At 41.7% G+C, this 27,748-nt stretch overlaps 1 protein-coding gene across 1 annotated transcript in view; it reads left to right on the top strand.

Moving 5' to 3' along the window:
- The window catches only part of LOC134537242 (fat-like cadherin-related tumor suppressor homolog), a 199,064-nt gene that overhangs the window by 137,102 nt on the left and 34,214 nt on the right, over positions 1–27,748 (top strand). The window contains exons 6-21 of the mRNA XM_063377510.1: positions 1,072–1,215; positions 1,370–1,480; positions 2,649–2,801; positions 7,551–7,764; positions 9,076–9,215; positions 10,447–10,688; positions 12,806–13,050; positions 14,495–14,681; positions 16,549–16,777; positions 18,659–18,911; positions 19,443–19,902; positions 20,153–20,375; positions 21,534–21,695; positions 22,464–22,647; positions 24,566–24,790; positions 25,670–25,693. Of these exons, the coding sequence (XP_063233580.1) occupies positions 1,072–1,215; positions 1,370–1,480; positions 2,649–2,801; positions 7,551–7,764; positions 9,076–9,215; positions 10,447–10,688; positions 12,806–13,050; positions 14,495–14,681; positions 16,549–16,777; positions 18,659–18,911; positions 19,443–19,902; positions 20,153–20,375; positions 21,534–21,695; positions 22,464–22,647; positions 24,566–24,790; positions 25,670–25,693 (3,196 nt within the window). The remainder of the gene's footprint in view (positions 1–1,071; positions 1,216–1,369; positions 1,481–2,648; positions 2,802–7,550; positions 7,765–9,075; positions 9,216–10,446; positions 10,689–12,805; positions 13,051–14,494; positions 14,682–16,548; positions 16,778–18,658; positions 18,912–19,442; positions 19,903–20,152; positions 20,376–21,533; positions 21,696–22,463; positions 22,648–24,565; positions 24,791–25,669; positions 25,694–27,748) is intronic.

Below are 27,748 nucleotides of genomic sequence, written 5' to 3'. Positions count from 1 at the left end.
CCATACAAACTTCTAGCTTTAGCCTTTACACAGCTATGGTTTGTTCTGTTGACTTCCAATTCAAAAAGAACATGTCCTTTCCTCTTCCAGTTACGTCCATGTGCCAAGCCCATTACTGCAAGACACCTTCGTTCATAACGGCCACACTCCTTCTAACTTTATTCCTTTTTTTTAAAAAAAAAAACAAACACAAAAGCTGCACATTTCCCAGGCCTTTGTAACCTTTCAGCGTTGTTGGCCGTGCTCAAGTTTCTAATGAATCTATAAGAATGGAACCCGCCCCCGCCGTCCCTACACCCCTTTCCTTTCCTTCCCTGTCTTCTCATCGTTTCTGCTCATAATTGTCTCTATTGTCCGCGGTGCTTAACCTCACTTTTAAATACTTACTCGAGCAGGCTTCCTCTGTTCTTGCTTTCGTCTTTTCAATTTCTCCCTTTTATATTTTTTATTTATTTTTCATTGTGCTTGAGAAAATAGGTCTCTCTCTCTCTTTCTTTGAACCAGTTATTTCATCGTTCCCATAAAACTTCCCCTCCCGCAGTGAAACAAGAACGTACCCTTCTTCTTCACGAATTCACATCTCGAATATAAATTGAGGTTATGGCCGTAACTTTCGGCGCGGTTACCTAATGTTGAAGAAAGCAGTGAAAAAATATCTTTTTTTTTCTTAACCGCTGAAAAAATTAGCTAGTCTTTCAATACTCGCCATAGATGTGTAACATGTAATCTCAGTAACAAATAAAATTCACATGTTCTCATATACAAATATGCATATACACATGTATTAGTTTTACATATGCATATAGGTACACATACATGCACATGCATGTGCATGTAGTACAGCAGTTTTAGACGTAAATGCGTGCACTGCCGACTGAAGTGCGCGCCTCGCAGGTGGCGGTGAAGGACGGCGGCAGCCCGTCGCTGGGCTCCTGCACCAGGCTCGTGGTCACAGTGGCGGACGAGAATATATACATACGCATATACGCATACATGCACATGCATGTACATGTAGTGCAGTAGTTGTAGACGTAGATGCGTGCACTGACGACTGAAGTGCGCGCCTCGCAGGTGGCGGTGAAGGACAGCGGCAGCCCACCGCTGGGCTCCAGCACCAGGCTCGTGGTCGACGTGGCGGACGAGAATGACCATGCACCCCGTTTCCTGCACAGCTTCCACAAAGTGCGGGTGCCCGGGGCCTCCCCCCTCGTGCAGGTGAGCACACACCTTCCCCCCACACCTGTCTCCCCAGTGTGCCACCCGGGGCAATCCACCATCTGAACTGTGCATGCTATGTTGGTTGTACGCTCCTGCTCGTTCATGTGTGTGGGTTTCTTCGCGTGGTATGAATTATGCTTCACATTTACAGTCTCGCCAGAACGTGCCCGAGGAAGTGGACTTCTTGGTGGACTCGCACGTCGACAACTTGCCCTGGGAGACGTTCGATCCGCAAGCGCTGGTCGGCCAAACGATACTTCGGGTGAGAAAAACTGTGTTTGTTGGTAGCGAGATTTCAACATCAACCAAGGGATTAAAGTTCACTCTACAAATTCACTGCTGTGACCAGTAGGACGATCTTTAATCAATTTTGAAGGTGATTAGGTCTCCATCTATATACACATCGAAAAAAAAACTTACAAATGTATTCAAATCAGATTTTTTTGCTAGTAAATTCATGTTATAGAATGGCGCCTAATAAATATCAGGACAAAAATGCTCCATGTTTCAGTTTTCTGATTTTTTTTAAAAAATCCTAAATTGAATTTTTCTTGAGAAACTGACACATCGAAAAGTTAGATGACGGTCGTAAGCATTAAAGATGTTCACAATTAATGGAATGTTTTTATAAGCAACACCATCTCAATTGCTCCTACAGTTTTCATTCCAATAACTTTGAAGACATGTCTTATCAGTGCAAGAGCGCACTGTGATAGAGTCTCGCTCCCAAACTGCTGTCGCCAGAGGAAACTTGGCCGTGTGTTTGGAGAAGTGAGGTTCTGTCCTGCAAGCCAGCTCAAAGATAAAGACTTCCTTAATTCAGCTATTTCCTTCGACATGCATTCCTGAATACCAGCCTGACAGATAGTGCCATGTTTCGCAACCAAGCGACGCGTTGTGTTCAGTGAGTTTTTGCTGTTACAACTGTGACGGGTTATTTATTCACATATGTAATTTTATTTTGTGTTATGTGAATTACATAAATGTGAACTATGGAAGATGGACCACCAAAAATAAACTACATATGTAGGCTACGAGGGAGGAAGCACAAGATTGTGTTGAAAGTATTTGAGTACCTATGTTAAAAAAACATGAGATTGATAAATGCAATTAAGGAAGCGTTGATCAAATTTGGTCAGTGTTGGTGATTTCATTTAAAATGTGTTTTTTATTCATTTATTTTCAATTTCTCTTTAATTATCGAATGAAATAGTATCCATACTTTTACTGTCCTAAAAGAAAAAAAATTACCAGTATTTGCTGTCTGCCTCAAAGAAGGGTACACTTTTAAAAAATAAAGAATTTTAATTACACCTTAAAAAACTCTTGAAACCAATATGGCGTCTCTAAGATTATTTTTCTAACAATAATGACTCAAATAATCATTTCTCGGTGTTCTCCTTTCAAACTTCGGTTTTCTTTTGTGGCAGGTGCTGGCGTTGGACCCGGATGCTCGAGACAATGGCGTGGTCCAGTACAGCATCCGCTCGGGCAGAGATGCGGTGCGCTTTCAGATACACCCGGACACGGGCGAGGTTCACGCGGCACAACCCTTGCAAGCAGGCCAAGAGTTCCAGCTCAGAGTGAGTTTGCCTATAGATACAGCCACGAGTTAGGACTTGTCAGGGAGACGACATGCTGTGACTTACGTGAAGTCATTTTTTAACCTCGCCATCGCCATATTGTTCCGCCCAACACATTTCGGAAATGGTGCTTGACCTTGTCTGATGATGGCAAGTAAGTATTAATTAGGATCCCCCAAGGGCGCCCATATGATAATTTGTAGGGGGGGGCCAGACTTAGGGGTATTAAGTATTTTTAATATTTTGGAAGACTAACTGCGGCTTGTTACTAGCCATAAAATAGTTCCAGTTCTGACCCTGTTAAAAATTTTTGTCCTGTTACTAAAATACTAGACCACAGTACTCATTCGCCATAACAAAAACTATTGGCTACTTTATTAATTAATATTAACTATTTTATTGAAACAAATGCATTTTTAGCAACACAAATGCAGGAATACAGTCCTTATATTTTTGCAGCGTCTGGGGTACACGAATATCAAGAATACAGTCCTTCAACTAATTGCTCTCTTTACCCCTAAATAAATGTCGCATACAAATTAAATTAAAATGATTATAAAGTTTAAAACGTGTTGGTCAAAAGTTTTAACTTTGGGAGAGAAACAATTTTAATATGTTATCACAGTCAGAAAATAGTTGTTTTTAAATGTAACACCTGAACTACGCTTATAATTATAGTCAAAAATTGTTTCACAATTAAATGAATATTACTATGTTTCGATATGAATCATAATTGCTTATCATTTAGAATTAGCACAGATGGATTCAGTAGTTGATGACTATAAGTTTATTTAGTGATAGTAAAGCGCAGAAAAAAATAGTTTATTACTAAACTAGAAAATTTAACCAAACACTCAAACAGTATTTAGAGGTTAAGGAATTAAGTGACAACAAAACCAATGAAAATAATCGAAAATTTCTAAATGCTGACACAACTCATATATCAGCTTTCCACAGAAGAGTTTAGTTCGGCGCAATTAATCCACACAAAACAGCTGGACACTATGTCGACGCGTATTTTAATAATATAAGAAGATCCAAATCACAGCATTTTTTTTTTTTTTTTTCGTGTCGTGTGGTGCGGGCCCATAGGCTACAGCCTAGATAGCCTGTGCGTAAATACGGCCCTGATAAACCCTTAAATAACATGTTCAGTACTTAACTTTAGAATTAAGAGTTCAAGCCGATCTGTTAAAGATTAACTGATAAATATGATAAGGTGAAGTCCAAAAAAATGCAAGGCAGGGAATTCTTCCAGCTCATCAACCCGACCCTGGAAAGTCTCGTCTGTGTTCAGTCGTCTCTGGCAAGGAGTGGACAAGTTTGCAAATTCAAATATAAATTTATTTTAGTAGCACGCGTCTTACGAAAAGGAAAGATATCCAAGAAAGGCATGTCAGACAACCTACTGTCACCACACAAAAGTTAACATGATGCAATGCGTGGTGCAATTGTGTTTAGTCGCTGAGATGTCACTTTTATATCACTCGTGCAATGAGGCAAGTTGTGGAATGTTAAAAAAATAAGGGGAACGCAGGGGTGGGCAGAGGGCAGATGGCAGTCATTGTTTTTACTATTTAATATTATATATATATTCATTCCGTTCAATAAATTATAACATGTATCTTCAGGGGGTGGGGTGTTTAAAATTTTATGAAGATAACGATTTTACGAATGCAATCCAAGCGACCGTGAGCGTACGTAAAATCGGGATTCCAGTGTAAATTGCTTCCGAGTCTACTGAAGGTAGTGGGATCCTTATCCCTTTAAACACTTTTGAAGGGAAAAAGTGATTTTCCTCTAAATTCAAAATTCCAACATAAATTTTACGTTGTAGATTTTTCTGAACAATAATTCTTATTTGAGTAACTTTAAAGGTGAAAGCTTACCTTAAAAATTGTGAATATTCTGAGCGGATGTGACAAATGAGGAAAACTAAGAAACACTACATAATAACAATGGTTTTTATCTTTACACTTTTCACTGATTTATTTACACCTAAGTTATTTATACTGACTGAATACACTAAACTAAATCTAGACCAGATGCATAAAACTGTAGACCTAAAGGCTATTTAAAAATCTCTGTTTTGAGATGTTATTTGTGAACATACACATTATTATGACGAAAAAGTAGCAAAACATTTCGCCGTCTACAAGCACATGTCAACTGTCGCGTCGTCTAACACTGACTGGTCTAAATCTGTTGTGTTGTGTTATCGCGTGAGCTTGGGTAGCATTACGGAGGGGAATGACTCGCCACGGGCATTGCGCTTGAACAGCGTTTTCTCCCTGTACACAACACCTTGTATCGCAGCAGCAGAAACTAATGCTTGGACTAACATAAAAAATGAAGTAGACATGTAAAAAACAATATTCAATAATATCTTCCTGTTGAACCACTTATACATAATACCGAATTTAAATAATTTTCTTTAAAGTAAAACACCTGACTACACTATATATTTTTTTCCTTCCCTGAAAGCTAGGGGGGGGCCACGGCCCCCCCCTGCCCCCGGGTATGGGCGCCCTTGGGATCCCCGTCATTAAAAACAGTCACTTTAATTCAAAGTTCATTTAAAATTGTTTCTCTAATACCAACAATACACTTCAGCCAATGTTTGGGCGTTTAACCAACATGGCGCAACAATTAACTGAAGGAAAAGAAAACGGCTTTACACACTTACCGTGTAATCACGCAGACATGGCCACACCCTTGTTACATTATTGCTTGGTAAAGTGATACATCTTAACAAAAACAATTCTTAGACATAAATCTTAGACAGTGTTCTGCAGTAGCCAAAGGTTACTTCTTATATCTGTGTTATGGCCAATACAAAAATAAATCAATGGAAGCAATTTTTGTTTCCTCTCGTGTAAACTTAATCATATCAAATTAACTTTAGCGTCACTTTAAAACTGTTGGTAAATAAAGTTAATAAATGTGCTCGAGTCTTTTTTGTAGCCAAAGTAAAGACGATATTCTGAGCTGCATACCCCACTAAAGTTATTTTGATTGGCAGCATTTGTGTAAATTTTAAATGGAAATGTCATCGTCTATTTTCCAATCAAAGATGGCGAAGAGTCAGAATGGAAGAAACACGTGATAATGGGAGCGACTGCCGACCTCCGTAGCGTAGTTGGATGCGCACCGGCTTACGGTGCGAGGGGTTCTGGGTTCGAGCTCCGGGTAAGGCATGGGTGTTAATCTACGTACGGCAATTTTATCGATTATATGATAATGAAAAAGTCTTTGAATACAAAATGAAATGACCCAATGACAATTGGTGCACCGCTGTAGGCCACAAAAAATTAATGAAGTGAAGTGGGAGTGACTATGTCAGTGGCGGATTCATAGGGGGGCCGCAGGGGGCGCGCCCCCCCCCCTCCCCTTGACCAGGGCAGCCCAGCACCAAGCATGGTTCTTGGCCAGGGGAGAGCGCGCACCCGGCCGCCGATGTTATACAATACACATTCATACACTTACCTTTAATATTCGGGCGAGACGTAAATGAAACGTATAGAGCTTGGAAAAAGATCTCTGGCTGCATCCAAGCAACCAAGGTGACATAGCAATTGAGTGTGTGGAAGAGGTAGACCTGAGCCCCCCTCCCCCGTGAGATTTTTCTGTATCCGCCACTGGACTATGTGCTCGCCATTCAAGTGTGTATCATTGAAACAAGCCACTTCAGAATATAGCAGGTTCAGCAAACATGTATCACTGGCGGATAATCTATATAAGCATTGTAAGCTGAACTGGTATATGCTAGTAGTGAGTTTACAATTTTTTGAAATTTATGTAAAGACAGTTTGATTCATTGCTTACACATGCACTCAAACCAATCTTCGCCACTGACATGTATAATATGCTCAAATTGTAACCACTGCTTATAATGCTTACACAGAATATTGGCCCCTGCTTACAAACTTTAGCTAACATTCTCGGGTGAGTTTAGTATACAATCCATAATTTATTTAAAAATTGGGGAATTTTTAATTAATACAATCCCTTGGACATAGGTTCTCCATTACTGTTTGTCATGAGAAAAATAAATAAATACAAAGTAAGAAATTAAAAATGAAAATATACACCCACAGAAAACAAGCTGAAATCAGCTGATGTCAAACAGATAAACCAAACGATGAACATAAACATGTATTATGGACAACACGATGACAGCACTGTCGAAAACATTGAAACTTAAATATCAGACCGCACAAGAATTTCGTGGAGAGAATTTAATCATGAAAAAAAATAATAACACCACAGACGAACAAACCGTGTGCTAACGACGACGAGACGTTTTCAACAATAACAGCAAATGCAAACAGACAAAAAGACCTAGACAACGCAGCAAATATACAAAAAAAATGATGAAGATACACATTCATTATGGACAGCACACAAAAGGTTTCCTATGACAAAACAGACTGTTCGTGCCTGATGACCGGAACAGATCCCAGTGTCCGAGATGTAGCAACTGTTTTGTCATTGGAAACCTACTGAGTTCATTGGTGCTGTCATCGTGTTGTGCATAATACCTTTTTTAGGTTCATTGTTGGGTGTATCTGTTTGACATCAGCTGATTTAGGCTTGCTTTCTGTATACCATAATTTCATTTTTATTTTATTTATAAATTTGTCCCATGACAAACAGCGCGAAACTGTAATGGCGCATGTCCAAGAAATTGCATGAAATGGAGTTAAAGTGTATGTGGAAGGAGCAGATGGTGTTTCCTCCGTGTGCCAGGTGCGGGCGGAGGACAGGGGCTCCCCCAGGCGGTGGTCCGAGGCCCGGCTGACCCTGCAGGTGGTGGGCGTGCCCTCGGGCTCCACCCACGCGCCGACCGTGCCCGCGCCCTCCCAGAAGGTGCACGTCATGGAGGAGGACCCGGCAGGCTTCCTGGTCGCCGTGGTGCAGGCCTCGGACGAGGACGGCGACGCGCTGTGGTACGATATCGTCGGTAAGCCCAGGCCCTTCTCTCTAGTCCGTCACACACGTCACTGGTCTGCACTGGGCGTTGCTCCGGCCCATACAAGCCCGGGTTTTATTTATTTTATTTTTTATATTTTACTTAATTACTTTAATTCAAGTGTTAAGTACGTATCTGGTTGTGTTGGCCAACTGTAGATGCACCTACCTGCTGTGGTTTCACCTCAGGTAGAGCTTGCCTAGTTTGGTGCTGATGATAGGGAGTGCATGAAACAGTGGTTGTATCACCTTGAAATTAAATTCTATGTACGCTCCTGGTCAGTCTAGAATAAAAACACAAGGCATCATAACGACAAGAACAAACCAAGGAAATCTCCCAAGTTGCAATATTATATTTCTGTTTTGGATAGTACTTAAAGTACGTACCTAACAAAAATAGTTTGGATGTGAACGCAAATGTTATTGTTGGCACATCGCTCCTGGTGCACATCTGCTTCGAGCAACGACCAGTGGTCCAAATGATTGACCTTTTTGTATTCTCTTTCATACGTGCGGTTGAACACTAATCATGTCACTGGTGTCTTGGAAGCCGTATGAGCCGTTTGCTTGACAGATTCTCACCAAAACAGTTCAAGGCGAATCCTTCCGGATTCATGAAATCCAAAATACTTTGCTTGTGGGTTTACTCCAATTGTTCATTTCTTCACCCTGCAATTAAAGAACATTATAGACAGTGTTGCATTTGGCACCTATGGGTTTTCTCAAACTTGCATTTCATGAAAAAATTTTTGTTTTAAATCTTCTGATTGATTAAAGGATGTACAGAATAATTTTTACCAGATTGCAGCTATTTTGAAGAAATCACAGGTTTTTTCGTTGGACTAGCAACTAGCAGAAAGAAATGCCCTCACACTGATCCCAGCCAGTCAGGAAGGAAACATTGCAGTCTTGAACACAGTGTGTTGAAGTCTGTCAAGCACGATTCACAACTGCCTCCATCCGTGGGTTGTATGTTCTTCCTTTCTAGACATTTATTGAGCTAGTATTAGACAGCTTGTTAAGCAAATTACCTGACAGTTCCAAAAAAAAAAATAGTTGTACTGGAACTGGGTTGCTTTAAAACTTTGTTAAGTCCTCCTTATGCTTTTAAATCAGTATTTTTTTTTTCTGCTGATTGATGTGTACAAAATACTCGTCCTATTTTTTTTTGCAGGAAATTAAAGTTTACAAACTTAACATTTTTTTTTATTGGTTTCGTCCAAAATTTAATTTTGCCTTCCTTGCAAGTGCATCCCTGATCCAGTATTAAGGTACTCCTGAGCGTCACCGTCACTGACCACAGGTGGCGATGAGGCCAAGGACTTCTTCATCGGCCGCGACAAGGGCAACGTGCTGCTGGCGCGGCGGCTGGACCGCGAGGTGCGGAGCGAGCACGCCCTCAACGTCAGCATCACGGACGGCGTGCACACCACCTACTCCGAGGTGCTTCCGTCGACCCTCGTCCTCCCCCGTGATGCCGGGGTCACAGTGGCGCGACAGCACGGAGCGTGGACTTGTGTCACAGACACATATCAAAAATAAAACATAACTTTCAATTGGAAAAATCACCACGCATTAACACATTTTAGAGATTTCAAAAGTTGGTTTGGTATTAAAAAATTCTTTTTAATATTAGTAATAATAATAGTAATATTATTAGTTTGTAGTAATACCTATTTATAGTTTTCACAGAATACTATTAGCAATAGATTTGCAATTTGCTACATTCCAGATTTGCCCAGCGAGGCATTACATGATTCCTTGAAACGTTTATAATGTTAATGTTAATATACAGTGACTGTGAAAATTATTTTGAGGTTATTCTTTTCACCAGCATTAGGTTTGATTATTTATTAAATGAAGCAGTTTTTTCCTTCTAATTTTTTTTTAATAAAATAATTTTGAACAGTCATTTGTTGCATTATTATTTTTTCAAAACAAAAATGCTAATTGCAACTTTCATATCAGGTCCAGATCTTCATTGTCGCTCATCATTTAACTTAAAAACATATATAAATTCCCCAGTAAAATTATTTAACTGAGGTACATAATCTCTAATAAGATTTTACGCCCAGAAGCGGTCACGATGGTCACCCTGGGCTGATGCCAGAGGCTGGGTGTTGAATTTATAATTATAAAAATTTCCCCCACCCTTCTTCTTTCCCAGTCTCTTCTTCTCTACGGCTCTGGGCGAGGGGTTTGGGTTCGATCCCAACATCTTGACATGACTAAATTGTCTGATCCAGTGGGGTAGCCAGGATTTGTGTATGGGGGGGTGTTAAGAAGCATGCCCCCTCCCCCCCCCCCCCATCGTATTAAAGCGGGGGGCGGGGGCCCGGGGGTGCTCCCCCGGGAAAATTTGTATTTTAAGGCGTAAAATAGTGCTATTTTAGCAGTTTTCGGTACTTAAATTTAAGTATTGTAATGATAAAAATTTTATTAATTTTTAATATGAAATTTGTTTGAGTGATGAATAAGAAATTAATTAAAGATTTGGTACTAAGGGGGGGGGGGGGGGGGGTTGAACCCCTAAAACCCCTTCCTGGCTACGCCCTTGGTCTGATCACCGTGTTGCCATCAAGTGTTTCAGAGTGTGTCGGCTGCTTTAAGCCTTCACGCGTAACCGTGCAGCGTGAACCCTTCCTCGTGAGACGAACAGCGCCATGTGTCGCAGGTGGTCGTGAGCGTGCTCGACAACAACGACCACCGCCCGTCCTTCTCGGAGCCGCAGTACTCGGTCGACGTGTCGGAGAGCGTGGCGAGCGGCACCGCGCTCCTGCAGCTGCGCGCCACGGACGGCGACGGCGACCGGAGGCTGTCGTTCGGCGTCCACGCGACCAGGGACCTGGGCTCGGCGGGCCTGTTCCGCGTGGACCCCGACAGCGGGACCGTCTACCTCAACGCCAGCCTCGACAGGTCCTGGTCCCCTCGTGGCCGAGTGCCGGTGCTGAGTTGTCGCGAGCCCCTCCGGGAATCCTCGCAGTGCCGTGGCGCTTTGACCGTCGCTGCATGTAGTAAACTAGCGACCCTAATATCATATTTTTTAATTGTGAATGTTCCAAAATCTTTAAAAAAAAAATTTAAAAAAATCTAATTTTGTATTAATTTGTAATGAAAATTGCCTAATAATAATAATAATAATAATAATAATAATAATAATAATAATAATAATAATAATAATACATTTTGTTTATCCGATCGCTACCAAACTTAACAGGATCGCCCGTTGCGCTAATCTGAAGACTGACTGAAAATTTCATCAAAATTTGTCCAGCCGTTTTGGAGTCCATTTGGGAACATACATGCACACATAAGCAGGTACACACTTTCATGTCTATGGATCCAAAACAAATTACTTTTGTGTAGTCTTTCAAATACATGTATCTGCATTCAGGGGCACAAATCTGAAGGATTCACAAGAAAATATTGTGCGGCCTGAGATTTTGCGTGTGGGTTTTAACCGACAAAGGTAATCTCTGGATAGGGTACTCGTATGTTGTATGCTGCCCATATGTTGGCCTACATGCAGCAATAAGCAGAAAACTTTATAATCAACAGAAAATTTTGCATGGTTTTGATGTTTACCAATCCCATTTCACAGTCACGGTTTTGCGAGCGCAATCAGGCTCCCTTAGCGAGGGACTTCTTAATTCCGGGGGGCTCGGGCCCCCTAACACAGCAATGTTAAATTTTTTAATATAAGTAGTATATTCAAGTATTTTCTTCCCAGGGAGCAGGTAAGAAGAATGAGTATGGACCCCATGGTCACCTCTCCTGGCTACAGGCCTAATTCTTGTCAGATGAAGCAGGATGATAGTTTACTTCTTATTTACCTATCATGGTGGCCTTAGACTTTGCGATGGGCCATTTACTTTTGCAAGGCCCTAATTTATTTTAGAGGAAAGGAGGGTGGCTGGAGGTACGCAGTCACCAGAGAAAAGATGGGTGTTTGGTGTGTGGGGGATTCCTTTTCTAAAAGTTTAAAAAATAATATTTCAAAAAAATTTTGAAAGCTAACCTGGAACTTCAATGTGCATAATATTTTGCTTATTTAATTTAAGACTTTTTTTTTTTAGTCTTCTCTATTAAATTGTAGCCCCAGCAGTTTTGTAAACACTAACAATAAAATTCTGGTGAGCCACATCATTATTTGAATCAATACATATCATTGAAAGTTTTTTTTAATACAAAATAATTTAGACTCAATTAATTTTGAATTAAATGCGTATAACAATCTCATACTTACATTTCCCATTAATGTCATTGTTTGTCACAGGAAACTAGACAAACAAGGAAATAAATAGAAAAATGCGGGCTCTGGTCTCCGCAAGTAACCCTTGGTGTTAGGCTCTATTCCTTCAGAATATGTTGACCGTGCAGCAGCATTACAGTGATTGATGTTTTTAGAACAGTTGCTGTGCAAGCGGGCCGGGTTGATTCAGTATTAAAAGGTTCCGTAGGGCTCTCATTCTACTGGTTTGTTTCAAGCAACTCCCGCACTATACAAATGTAATGTCGCAACTGATGTTTCACATGTTTCTGTGGCCTGTTTAAACATTTTAGGTAACAGCATAAAAATAATTATTGCTGCAACCAGGGGCGTAGCCAGGGGGATGGGGGGGGGGAGGTTTAGAGGTTCAAACCCACCCACCCCCTCCCCTTAGCACCAAATCTTTAATTAAGTTTCTTATTCATCACTCAAACAAATTTCATATTAAAAATTAATACAAATTTTTACCATTACAATATTTAAAAATTTAAGTACTGAAATCTGCTAAAAATAGCACTATTTTACACCTTAAAATCCAAATTTTCCCGGGGGAGTGCCCTCGGACCCCAACGCTTTAATACGGGTGGGGGGGGGGGGAAGGGGGCATGCTTGTTAACACACCCCCCGTACACAAAGTCTGGCTACGCCACTGGCTGCCACATAACTTATAAAATATCAAATTCCTCCTGTTCCTCCTGCGTCTGCTCCTCGCAGTGGGTAGTTCCTTCCCCCTGATGTCGCGCGTGACCTCGGCTGCCCGCAGGGAGGCGTCGGAGCAGCACCTGCTGGTGGTGTCTGTGCGTGACCAGGGGGCGCCCTCCAAGCGCGGCTACGCGCGCCTGCTGGTCGCCGTGCACGACCACAACGACCACGCCCCGCAGTTCGCCGCGCCGCTGGCCGAGGCGCGGGCGCTCGAGGGGGCCGCCCCGGGCTCCGCGGTGTGCCGGCTGGCGGCCGTTGACCTTGACCGCGGCACCAACGCCCGGCTCTCCTACTCCATAGTGTCGGGTGGGTGCCCGCGTCCCGGGGAGTTGGCATCGGTCTTGGAAAAGTAACGGGAACTCTCCGGGATAGTAAATTAACGAGAAAATTTCACGCCCCAGTTTCCCATCACTCAGACTACAGAAGAACTTTTTTTTTCAGATGGTGCTTTAGTGCATAGTCGTACACACAGTGGTCGATTGCCGCTTGGGTAACTATCGATTCGTTTGCGACGCAGCACTGTGCTGCACTACGTTGCAGTGGCGGATCCAGGATTTTGGTTTGGGAGGGGCTTGACCCAGCTGAGGCTAAGCTTTATCATGGCAAACACTAAAACAATAGTGGACCCAGATGCTTTTGGAGGGGGCTTGAGCCCCTTAGCCCCCCCTCTGGATCCGCTACTGCTACGTTGCACTCGGAATGCATGTTGGTCGCGCACGCTGTCACACACGCCATGGTGAGGCGGAGATGAATGATAGTGGGTTGTGGACCAAGGGAGCTCCGACAGGTGTTGTCAAATTATATTCCAGCTATGGGAATGGTGCAGACTGATTTTTTTTTTTTTTTTTCATTTCTGAAAATTATAAAAACGGGTAAATTATTTTTTAAAAATATAGTCTGGGGAATATGAAATTTTTGATTGTGGAAAGTCAGGAAAAAGTCATGCGAATTGTGTGGAGACGCACTCGCCTGCTTCATATTTAATTCACGGGACAGATTTTAAGGGAAGGAGCTGAGGTGTTTCTACCCTCCACTTAAGAGAGAACAAAATGATATATTTGTTTGACGTCAAAACTCTAGGTACTTTCGCAAAACAAGTAGAGGATGCCAAAATGTCATTGAACAATGTTTGTAGGCTTGGTAATGCTTCTTTTTATTGGCAGAGCCATTAACATTGACAAGTAGACATACATTGAATTTATATAACTTGAGAGGCCGTATTGGTGAGGTAGGTACCTAACTCAGCATGGGTATGATGCGTTGTGATCCATGCACAAAATTGCAGCCTTCTTTTGCTTTTCAAGGTAAACATTGACATGGTTCGAATGGCTACATGTATCCTTGCATCGTTCATATACACGCGTGAAAATGTGCCAGAAACGAAAATGTGCAACAAGTGACACTCAGGCCAGATGTTTCACAAGTTTCTTAAAAATTTAAACTTACTAAGTGGGAAAACTATTTTAGTGGGAAAACCATTATTTTTTTTTCTAATTTGAATGTAATATAAAAAAAAACAGAAATTTATTAATTGTCCTAATACTCTGCTTTATGTCCAGTAGAAATCAATGACTGTCATTAACAATTTTGTATTAGCTAAGGACAAGTTAAGCATACTTTTTTTTATATTATTAGTCGGTACTACCATACTGCAAAATATTATTTTTTTTTTTTTAGGAACAGTTTCTAAACAAGTTTTCTGTATAGGTTGTATTTTTCTGTCACGTTTGGGGCCGTGTTGCCTGGGCAGGCAACATCGGCAACGCCTTCGTGGTCGACCCGTCGCTGGGGGACGTGCGGGTGGCCAAGCCCCTGGACCTCGGTGCGGTGTCGGAGTACATGCTCGTGGTGAGGGCGACCGACGCCGGGACCCCGCCCCTCTCGTCCACGGTCCACCTCCACGTGGTCGTCACCATGGCCGACAACGCCCCTCCCAGGTGGGTCCGTCCATCTCGTTAATAAGCAGATAATGATGTGTACATTTTGCAATACGGTAGTGGATTTGGAAAAGGAAAGATACTTGTGAAAAAACACTGCAAACAGCAATGATCTCATTTAGAGAAGAAAAAAAAAGTCAAACGTCACCATCAGGTTGTGGAGTCAAAAGGCAAGTGACACGCGAGGATAATATTATTCTCCATAAACGAGCAAAGGAAATTAAAGTCAAATTTTGCAAGCGATGCAAGCGATTGTACTTTAATCTACTGTCATACATAACTTCCAACAATAATAAGGTTTGTATCGTACACGAACAGATTTTTAATCCCGTCTTCAGCTTCTCCGGGACTGCTTGCCCGTGCAACACACACCGCCAGGCCTGCGCGAAGCTTCGACCGAGCGAATCACGTGAAGTTCTTTTTGTTAGAAGGCAATGGTATTTGTGATCAGATACACATGTAAATCAATGTGAAACTATTTTATAGCACACGTCACTTCTATTGCCGACTTTTAATAGCAGAGAAAGACAACACAAAACATGTTTCTGAAAGGATGCAACCGGCTACACCATTAATAAAAAAAAGCACTTCCTGTACCAACATGACAAACATTCACACAAACTAATATAAATGTTAGAACCATACATAATAAAAATAATCATGTAAACTAAGTCTTACATAATAAATTGTATTGTTTTCAACACTTTTTAATATTTCATTTGCCTTCGCCAGGAAATTTGCTATTCGTTTTATTTGATGCTTCAGTTGTGATACAAAGCTTCGCATTGGAAGCCTAAGTTTCACTAAAAAAAATATTTTTTTTTGTATTATATATGTTTTGCTTGAATAAAGTTAGTTACTTTAAAAAATTTTTGTATGCTTTTAAAATGCTCAATATTAAATTTATGCAGTGTATGTTATAATTTTTAATGAATGATGTAATTGGCTAATCACTTAATCAGTTCAAACATTGCAAACTTTAAACAACCTTTTTTTGATGCGGAGAAAATATCAAATCAAATGTTTAAAATAGCGAACAGTGTTCCTGGTGAAGCTGTATTAAACTTATTTTATAAAGTTCAGAATTGAAGTGAAAAGATTAATTCTCTTAATGTTTGTAATGTTTGAACTGATTAAGTAATTAACTGTTTGGAACCTATGTACGTATAAAAATCATTCAATAAAAGTTATGAAATAACCATGCGTTATATTAATATTGTGTGATCATGAAAGAAAACTGAGTGCCAGATTTTTACGAGTAACCAACCTTATTCGAGCAAATACAACACAACACAAAAAAAAACTGAGTATTTACATGAGCGAATCTTGGGCTTCCAATGTTTTAAAGCTTTGCACAATCTGCAAAGCTTCACATCAGATTCGAAGTTTTGCATCACAACCAAAGATTCGAATAAAATGAGTAGTAAACTTACTGGCAGTCAAATCGAGCATTAAACTTCGCACAGGCCTATTCGCAAGTGAGGTACGTACGTGGATGTCGTTGCTGTGAGGCAGCAGGGTTTTCTGAGGGTACCCTTTCCCCCTCTTTGCACAATGCTCTGTCATCACCAGTTTCTAAGTTGCGTGGTTCTGCATTGCGTTTTTCTAAGTTACGTGTTTCTAAGTTGTTATAGTTCTAAGTTATTACTTTCTAAGCTATGACAGTTCTAAGTTGTGATGGTTCTACGTTATGACGTTTCTAAGTTGTGTGTTTCTAAGTTATGATTGTTCTAACTTATGACATTTCTAAGTTATGTGGATTTTTTCGAGTTTTCTAAGTTATGACTGTTCTAAGTTGTGTGTTTCTAAGTTATGTGTGGTTCCTGTTGGACGACACGCTACGCCCAGATGTCATGTTCGGCTGCAGGTTCGCGCGGCAGGAGAACTCGGCCGAGGTGTACGAGAACGAGCCCGCGGGGAAGTTCGTGGCGCACCTGGAAGTGCGCAGCATGTCCTCGCTGCTGTTCGAGATCGCGGCGGGCGATGCCGAGGGAGCCTTCCGCGTGAACCCCAGCTCGGGGGTGGTCGTCACCCGGCGAGAGCTCGACTACGAGAGGCGGAGCTTCTACAACCTCACAGTCCAAGCGACCAACATGGTGCGTCGTGTTTCAACAACTATCTCAATATGCTTTCTTTTTATTATGAAGTGGAAGGTTTGTGTAATTGTATGAGGATTTAACATGAGGCTTTTGCCCATGATTAAAACAAAATGTGTTAATTTAAATACTTGCTGATTTAACCTTTGCATCTTGACTATCCTTGGCTATTATTATTTGGATCACACTTTTGAACACTGTTTACTCAGTTCATCAGCTCATAGTATTATATTATTTTTTAAGGATTGTGTTACAGGCGGTTGAAGGTTCTCGTGAAATTACTTCACCTGCTGACAATTTCATATGAAGCTCATGGATGCCTTCAATTAAATTTATTTATTCATATTATTGTCTATTATGTGTTTGTGTACGTCGTTAAACTGCATAATTTAAATATCAGTTAAAGTAACACAATTATATGTATTTACGTACGTTGCTTTCTAAATTTATTTAGCAACTGTTGTTAGTTTTTTCATTCAATATTTTTTCCAGTGTTTATAATTTTAACTTGAAATTTAATTTTAAGTAATGTCTAAAATGAAAGAGCCTTCTAAATTGGTGTAATGTATTCTGTTTTCATCGAAATTTGTAGGAATTACCCACAATTATTATGAATTTTTATTTTAATGGTTTATTCACTAGCTGTTGTCTTGTTCTTCAGTCCTTATGACAATTTTCAATTCCAATCTTTGCAGTTTTGTAGTAACTGTATATTTCCGAGAATATGACACGGAGGTTGCAAAATCAAGTTGCTTCGTTCTAATCAAGTGTCTTCCATCCTGATCTCCGTCGGTGGCCGTGGTGCTTGGGTGATCAGCTCACTCACCTCCTATCAAGATTATCCAGGTTTTATCCCCTAAGTGGTGAAATACAAACTTCTAGCATGTGGAAAACGTGGCAAACATTGCCATGAGCCGAGGGCGGCTTCAGGAAGACTTTTCAGGAGGGGTTATCGTACAAAATATGACATTGAATAAGTCAGAGTTTGGCCTTAGAATATTTACAAATTTATGGTCTCAAATACTAAACTTTAATAATTTAATACAAAATGAAAAAAATATATATGATAGGAATCTGAGTATTTAAGTAAACATAAATATACCCTCCAAAAAAATTAACAAATGAAAACTTTATGGCTCTGGAAAAGCTATCTGGAGCTGCGACTGCCATGAGCCAGTGAGTTTTCTGCAGGGTACTTGCAGTTTTGTAGTAATTGTATATTTCCGAGAATATCACACGGAGGTTGCAATATCAAGTTGCTTCATTATAATTGAGTGTCTTCCATCCTTACCTCCATCGGTAGGTACATTTTTTTAATTAGCTTTATTTTCTCTAATATATATATATTTTTTCCAATCTTTTCCTTCGAATATTGAATCCACTTCTCCGCAAACCCGTGCGTTACATTGGGGTCCATTCCCTTCACACGACCTTTGAATATATATACTGTATAGAAGTCGCCAGCCCAGGTTAAAATTTCTAATACGGTTTTGAGGTAGTTGGTTAATTCACCGCCGCAATCGCCACCATCTCTAGGGCATCGACTTGTGGTGGTCCCTAGCGGACAAGTGTCGAACTCTTCAAACACCCCTTCCCCCCACCCGTTGAACGACCTTGAGCTGCAGTGAATGATAGGTGGGGGGTGCGGGGGAATGACAGCGGGCGACAGTGCTGCGCTCTAACGTGTAAATAACAACTGAGACGATACAGGGCGTTACGGCAGCGCACTGCAGGCGGTGAAATTCCCAAGCTGCTCATCATACGCTCCTGAAAAACGTAGAGTAAATCCTATCCACTCGCGACTTCTATACAGTATATATATTCAAAGACACGACCCAGGGCAGGGACCGCAGGTCACGATGGTCGGCGCTCCCCCGGCAGGCGGGCGTGTCGCGGCGCTGCCTGCTCGCCGTGCACGTGCTGGACCGCAACGACCACGCCCCGAGCTTCCCGAGCGCCGTGTACGCGGCGGCGGCGCCCGAGGACCTGGCCCCCGGCTCGCCGGTGCTGGTGGACGGGCGCCGGTCCCTCGTCGTCTCCGCCCGCGACCCCGACTCCGGCCCCAACGGCCTGATCGCCTACAGCCTGGTCCCGGGCCTCGCCGCGAGGCTCTTCCGTGTCGACCCGCGGACAGGTCGGGACACCACTCTCTCTCTCTCTCGCGACCATCAGGAATTTAAGAAAATAAAACAAAGTACTTATAAAGTTACACTTAAAGAAGTACAAGTTCCCATTTCCCTGGATCTGACAATTTTTTTGATTATGACACCTATTTTGAATTATGTATCCTAGTCAGTGGTGCAAAATTTAAATTTCCGAAGGGGGGTGCAGTATACCTTTTTATAAAGAATCATCGATCCCCCCTATTGAAGCGGGGGGGGGGGGGGTCCGGGGGTCCTCCCCCAGGAAAATTTGTATTTCAAGGTGGAAAATGGTGCTATTTAAGCAGTTTTATTATCTAAAAATTGATTACACAGCACTTTCCTTTTCCCCGTTTGCCACCACTTCAAGGTTTCATAGGGGGGGCAAAATACCCTTGCCCCCCTTTCCTTCCCCCTTGTTGTTGCGCCCCTGAATTCCTAGTCATTGTCACTACAAAGCACAAACAATATTCTTGTGAGCTGATTGCATGTATCGGAAGATGCTGACGGGCTGGCGTGCGCAGGCGCCGTGCGCACCGCCGCTCCGCTGGACCGGGAGACCGCGCCCCTGCTGGTGTTCCACGTGCGCGCCGAGGACCGGGGCCGCCCGCGGCTGGCCGCGGCGCTACCCGCCGAGGTGCGCGTCTCCGTGCTCGACGCCAACGACTGCCCGCCGCGCTTCGCCCGCGCGCGGTACCGCGCCGCCGTGGCGCTGCCCGCGCGGGCGGGCGCGCTCGTCGCCACCGTCGCGGCCCGAGACGACGACGACGACGACGGCGGCGCCGCGGGCCCGCGCTACGACCTCGTGGACGGGGACCCGCGCGGGGCGTTCGCCGTCGTCCCGGCCAGCGGCGAGGTGCGCATCGCGCGGCCCGAGCTCGTGCGCGCCCGGAACTCCCTGCACGTGCGGGCGTCGGACGGCAAGCTGTCCAGCATCGCGCGGGTGGACGTGATCGGGGTGCGCGCCGACGACCCCAACTTCAGGTGTGTATTGTACTCACCGGGCCATGGTTCCCCTTTAGATTTGTCAACAGCTGAAGTAAACACCGACATGTCATTTGTTACATTGGGTTCTCTTACAAACACAAATATTTTAAAATATATTTTAGTGATTTGAAACAGAACATATTTTACAAAGGGATGTTTTTTTTTAAAGTAAATTAGGCTAAAAATATGACATGAAAACAGTTTCGTCTCGCCGATTGAAAAATAAAGTTGGTGGTACGACGGGCAGGTTCCAGAAGGACCGCTACGAGGTGGCGGTGACGGAGAACTCGACCCGCGCCCTGACCCTCGCCGTCCTGACCGTGCTGGGGGCAGCGCTCAACGAGCACGTGACCTTCTCCCTGCTGACGCCCTCCGACATGTTCGTGGTGGGCGCCACGTCGGGGGCCGTGCGGACGCTGGGCCGGCCGCTGGACCGCGAGGTGGTCGAGCGGCACGAGCTGGTGGTACAGGTGAGACACCTTCGCTCCTGCCACACACACACACACACACACACACACACACACACACACACACACACACACGCACACGCACACGCACACGCACACGCACACGCACACGCACACGCACACGCACACGCACACGCACACGCACACGCACACGCACACGCACACGCACACGCACACGCACACGCACACGCACACGCACACGCACACGCACACGCACACGCACACGCACACGCACACGCACACGCACACGCACACGCACACGCACACGCACACGCACACGCACACGCACACGCACACGCACACGCACACGCACACGCACACGCACACGCACACGCACACGCACACGCACACGCACACGCACACGCACACGCACACGCACACGCACACGCACACGCACACGCACACGCACACGCACACGCACACGCACACGCACACGCACACGCACACGCACACGCACACGCACACGCACACGCACACGCACACGCACACGCACACGCACACGCACACGCACACGCACACGCACACGCACACGCACACGCACACGCACACGCACACGCACACGCACACACACACACAGCAGATATTTATTACAGAAAATATGATATATTCGTGGATATTTTGATTTTCGATACTCATGACAAATTTTATATTAGTTTCAACATTTCAAATTTAATAATTTTTTATATATCTATAATAACCTTCAAAACCTTAGTATTCAATGGATTCAATATTCGAGGAAAAAGATTGGGAAAAAAAATATTAGAGAAAATAAAGCAAAATAAAAAAGTGTACCTCTGAAAGTTACTAGGTTAATAATTTTTCTTAATTTCTATCCTGTTGAAGTGAAGCTGAACACTTCAGTAATAATTAAACTGAACAATAAAGTACACGATGGAGGTTCACCGTTGTGACAAACATGTCGAACTGCAACGAGTCGTGCAGTTTTCTGACTCGCTATTTTAGTTGTTACTCCCCCTTATCCATTTTCCGCCATAAAGCACCCTGTTTCGAGAGTAGCGCTTCCCGTGTTTTTGACACGCTCTCCTGAGTCGTCGCCTCAACCACCCCTGTCGGCTGTTGAAACGTTTCACTTAAAAAATATACTGGTAGCCGGAGCTCGGCCCAGGGACTTGCGGTACGAGTGGTGGGCGGTGCTCTCAGGCGATGAGCGGCGACGTCTCGACGGAGGGCAAGCTGCGGCTGGCCGTGGCCTCGGTCGCCGTCACCGTGCTGGACGTCAACGACAACTGCCCCGTGTTCGTCGGCGCTCCGTACTTCCGCGCCGTGCCCGCCGCGGCCCGCAAGTGGGACGTCGTTGCGCAGGTGAGCACCAGTCCGTCTGATGAACAAATCATGATTTATTGAAATACTAACTAAAACTACCATCACTAAGTAATTAAGTCCAGTACAAAACTAGCTTCAGATATATTATTTAAATTGCTTCCTTCAAATGCATTTACAATTTTTATGTAACAAAAAAAAAATAATATTATAATTATAAAGTTATTGAAGTCACTCTTCATTTATGCATTCCATAAGATGGAATAACAAAAAATATTTTAATGTATTATTTTATTGTTTTAAAAGAAAATGCGTTGCCATGTTTTTTAATTTTCTTGCATTTTACATAACTTCATTATGATAGAATGTAAAAGTTTATCCAGCATATATTTCTCTCTGTTTCATTTTGCTGCACTGTGCATCAGTTTAAAAATTAAAATTCCATTGCACATTTGGATTTGATTAGAACGTTATTCAACATTTTGCACCCTGAGTACAAGACTATCGTAACTCAAAAATCAGTGCAATACTATCACAACTCAGATGCCATAGTCTTGCACATATTCTTATATAATGTTTTCCAGAGTGCAACACTACATTATTTGCCATTAGTCCCGTGAAAGTAAATATAATATTGCGATAGTGTTGCAGTGCCTAGATAATGATGTTTTCCTGCTTATGGTAAAAATATCTCATAAACTCAATTTTTTGAGTTACGATAGTCTTGTACTCAGGGTGCGAATTTGCGAGTGTTTTGGTGGTTGAGTGTGGAGTGCAACTGCGGTGGAGAGCAGCGAAGCGCCTGCCCAGGTGCGCGCGGTGGACCCAGACCAGGGCGAGAACGGGGAGGTGCGCTACGAGCTGGCGCGCGGCCACGGCGAGCTGTTCAAGGTCGACCGGCGCACGGGCGACGTGCAGCTCAAGCAGAACCTGGAGGGGCACGTCCGCAGCCCGGGCACCCCGTACGAGCTCACTGTCGCCGCCTACGACGGAGGTGCGCGCCCTGCCGCGCCTGCGCCCTGCCCGTTTTCAACCTCGTCTCACGTCTTTCCCGAACACGAGACTTCTATACCTAGGGGACTGGAAAAATTCGCATTTTCGAGGGACCTTCAGGACGGACTATACACGGTCCTCAGCATGCTCGGGAAAACAACGCCGTTCATTGGCTGCTGACACGTGTGTCGTCTCAACTGGTTCGCCTGTGATGCGATACTTCTTTAATTGAGTGTTTCCCATTGGCCCAAGAGTCATCCAGAAGAAACAGTTAACCAATAACAAAAGCAACTTAAAGGTGCAATATATTTATTTGAATTTTAGCGTATATCTAAATGAATCTGGGAATTTTTCCGGTCTCTATCTATAGCTTGTCGACACGGTGGATTGCGATAAAACGGAAATAACACAGAAAAGCACGTCATGACACCGTACAACACCGAAAGTATAATCATGGAATTAAGTAGCATTCGACCAAAACTTAATTCAAATCATGAAAAAAAAGTAATCTTTTAATTTTTGAAATTCAAGGACTGTCATTATTTCCAGACAAAATTTGCAATAAATATTAATTTTATTTGTTTAACTATGCTTCTTCTATTTAATCACTTTTCAAACCACAAATGCTTGCTAATTTATTTTTATTGGTCTGATTTAGACTGATTTAACATAATTTATTTTATTGTAAAAATGTAGCACATATATTTTTACCACTATTTATGTGTAGTAAGTATTACAAAACAGCTTTTATAAAATTAAAAACATTAGCACCGAAATCCTGTATTTTAAAAATGAAATTGGACTAGAAATAAAATCATAAAGTAATGTCTATAGTTTTTACATTGGTGACTTACAGAAAAAATCTTAAACAATCTCATTTTTATACTATGACAGACTAATAAAAAACGTAGAAATATAAAATCATATACCTTGTTCTCAATGCCAATTATAGAAGCAGTGAATGTGTGGAAGACTACAGTGAGATGTGTGTGAATAGTAATGCTGGCAAAAATGAGTGTCGAATAAGTGCAAAAGGAAAAAGGACAGATTAGCTCTCCAGACTTCAAAGGCTTTGATAACAGTTTAATATCAGGATATGTACCAAACAGTAGCGATAATGAATTGATTGTTTATGCCTTTCTGAATGAGTATGTTGCCAGAGTTGTTTGCAGAATTTGCAAACCAATTAGATATCAGTGAAGCGAAGGTGTTGCTTTTTGTCATGAGGTTGGTAATGAGAGACAGTTGACAGTGGAGACAGTAGCAAGATAGATACAGGTTGTTGTAAATGTGGAGCTTTGTTTGTGCAATGTAAATATTTGAACAATGATAATGATTTAATAAAAGAGTTTACGAAATACATTGAAACAAGATAATGAGATAAACAAAAAAAATTAATAAAAATTGAAAAAATCATTAATAAATACCATTTTAATATACATGTTTTTGCAATCCCTAGAAAGTTATAGTGATAAGTTATTAGTTGTTCCAAGGATAAATAATTACACGTAGTAAAGGATGTTTAATACAATTTAAAAAAAAATAATAAGAAAAGGCATGTTTTTCTAAAATGATATGTCTGTAGTTTTTAAACCTTTGTTATATTCTTCCATTTGAAATCCTTTTAGAAAGTAGTAAAGTACTAATTTTTTTTTTTTTGCCACAGGTCTAGCATTTGTAAAATTGTATTTATTTCAATCTGTAAAATGTACGTTTGGTGCTGTATAAAATTTGTGTACATTGACTTGGAGTATGTTCTGTTCTTCAGGAGTATTATGCATGTACTGAAAGAGAAAAATATATTTTAACTTTATTGCAATTTTATTTATAAATAGTATAGAAGTCTTGATGGAATACAAACGTGGTTACTGCAGACAACGGTCGCTCGAGGTTTGTCCGTGTGTCGGCCGCTGCCCCAGGCGCGACGCCGTGCTCCACGGAGGTGGCCGTGCTGGTGAGGGTGACGGACGAGTCCTCGCCCGTGTTCGAGCGGCGGGAGTACGCGGCCAGCGTGCCGGAGAGCGCGGAGCCCGGCTCCCCGCTGCCCGTGTCCCTGCGGGCGGATGCTGCCCCCGGCCGCCGCCTCGTCTACAGCATCGTCGGCGGCGACGAGGACGAGCAGTTCGGCCTGGACTTCAGCACAGGTGGGACGGGGCAGTGGCCGCACGGGAGGGGTCTCCTTCGACCGTTACGTTTTATCCAAAAAAACAAAATCGTTGTCTGTAAAGTCGGTTTACGGACGATAGTTCAACGTGAAAACGTCATAACAAAACATTGACGAAATTATTGCATGCTTTTATGAATAAAATTGAATCTTTTTTATTGAATTATCACTATTTTTTGTATGGATACAAAGAAGGAGTGAAATGAAATCTACAATTTAATTGATAAATTTACCTTTATTTGCACTCATTAATTCAAATATGTTTATTGCTTCAACGAAGAGATTATTTTAACTATAACTTTTATGCGTGTTTGCTGTTTAACTTCTTCCAATCTGTGTTATTCTGTTTAAGGATAGGACGATGATAGGAAAAGTAGGAAACGAATGGGAGTGTTTCAAGTTTAATGTGCCTCGAAAAAGTCAAATCGATGGTTGTTCCAATCGAGTGGAAGAGAGATGGATTAGGTCAATTAAATATTATTGGCATACATGACATCCTCTACTTATGGCGGCGGGGTTATGCACACGCACACACTTCTGGCGGAAGGTTTAGAAATACGTGTCAGATGTAGTAGATGTTGGTGGGAGGAGATGGGGTGTGAGCGGGGTAAGGGTAGGTGCAACCCTGGTCGACATCAACTCTCAGCGTAGGACTGTTCCGTACAAATCCACACACCCCATATACCTAAGCTAAATTATCACAAATGGTGGGTGAGACGGACAATGTTTTCTGGCAAAAAAACTTCCAATAAGTGAAAATATTGTGTATAAATGCTCATTAGAAAGCAATATTATTTTATTAATAGATACAAATAGTGAGTGGTGCATACTAACATGGTTTTGTGTGCTCATTTTGCAGCTCCTAACAGTGATAATGGTCCATGTAAGTATTTTATCATAGCTTTATTCCCCCCCCCCCCCCCCCCCCCTCCTTCACAAATACTTCCTTGTTTACTCCTACACGTTTTCTCAAAGGTGAATCGTGGGATAGAAAAATACATATTTATAATAATTTTTACAAAACATATAAACCTATGGTTTACTGTTAAAATCATGCATGTAAACACCTGTCCCTACTTCGGTATAATCACACAGGAACTCTGGTGCAAAGAAGCAAGGTGGTGATGTGGTATGATACTAGACTTGCATTCCAGGCAAAACCCTGGTTCGAATCTCATTCTGGTATTTGGATTTTGGCTAGCCATTTTTTCCCTAAATACAGTGAAATCCCGTATTTGCATTGTTGGTGTTTAGGTTTTCCCGCAATCATTGACATTTTCTCTTGTTCCCATTTATGTGTAATAAAATGCAATGTAATACCTTCCTTCAAATTACATTGCAGAAATTACTTTATTCCTGTTATTCACTTAACTTAAATGACGAAAAAACTGGTTTTAATTACATAAAACTCGTTTACAAAATGGTTTATCCATCATAAACCATCAAATTTTTTGATCCCAACATTTTCTTCAAGATATATGATGTACTTTATTATTTATTGTGTTGAAGTTGCCCAAAAACTTTGTTTCCCATTTAAAACTGATATTTTCTTTACTTTGAAGTCCCTTCATCTCGAGGAAATTAGCATTTACTTATTTAACTAACAGGATTATGAAGCTGTTCAATGTGTAAATTCTCTTTCAAACACATTTTCAATGATCTGATCCGTTAGCGTTGTGCAGCGTGAATGAAAATGTAGCCAGCGCTGGTTGGAATCATCTTTAGTTAGGTTGATGCCTGTATAGACTACGCACACTTACTAAGCATTGACATCGATAGCTCAATGACTGCAGTCAGCATATGTACTCTGTCTCGTGCCAAGTAAACTATATTTAGTATATTTGATAGCCTGCACACTTTTGTGGTTAGTGAGTACTACGATAGTTATCAAAACGCTATGTTAGTTCCATCATGAATTTGAGTAATGATTTTTGTTTTCAACTTTATTTTAAGTTGATACAAAATTGTATTTTTGTTTAGTAATATGTACAATGTATATGGGGTTACCTTAAATTGAGATTAAATGCAAAATTAGAATATTTGTGTGATGTGTAAATTCTCCATCGAAAACATTTTAAACACCTTAAATTTTTGTATACATTGTTATTCAATCTTATGCTACAAGTAAGAATTAATTTATTTAATAATAAATTTTAATTTATGAATTTTTAATGTGATGTATTTTGGTAATGGCTTTATCATTGACGGTATATTAGTAAGCTAGTAAATATAAAATTTATCTTTAATGTAAGTTAAAGTATTTGTTGAAGGATTACATACAGGAAATGAGGAACATACTTCTGTATTATATGAGTTTTAGCGTTTTACCTCAATTTACACTTTCACGCAATTTACACTTTTTTCTTTGTTCCCTCTGAAAAGTGTACCATGTGTAGGTACTCGCAGAAGGTCAACCCTGCATAAGGGTCGTAATGTTCAGTTTTTAGCGTAGGTAGTACTGACCAAAGTTAGTACCCACTTATTATCAACAAAAAAAAACCAAGGAAACATTTAAAAATAATATACTACTAACCTGAAAAATTGTATTTGCAAATTAAATCAGCTTACAATTAGAAAAAAAAACCAGATAAATTTAGGTATGTAGATATAATTAAGTTACATTTAATTACTTGTTATTTTCTGAAACTCACTTTGAGGCATGCAGTATCATGATCTCTATTAACACTATCCTTTTTGGATTGCAAGCTGGAAATTCAAGTAAAGCATTTGATTTTGAAAGCTAGATATGTGTTTTTTTATAAGTATCAAAAACCCCTCAACCGTTTTGGTTCGTATGCAAACTCAAAAATTAAAATTTCGCCATACCTGCCTACGTTCCAAAATTTTATGAAAATCCGATCAACGGTTTGAAAATTATCGTCGGACAAACTCACATACATACTTAGATAAAAACGCTGATTGCTCTTGTTATGATACA

Source organism: Bacillus rossius, chromosome 12 (genome assembly GCF_032445375.1).
Source record: "Bacillus rossius redtenbacheri isolate Brsri chromosome 12, Brsri_v3, whole genome shotgun sequence".
In the NCBI taxonomy this organism is placed as follows: Eukaryota; Metazoa; Arthropoda; class Insecta; order Phasmatodea; family Bacillidae; genus Bacillus; species Bacillus rossius.
Note: the sequence above shows the minus strand (reverse complement) of the source record. Positions and strands in the feature narration are given on the sequence as shown.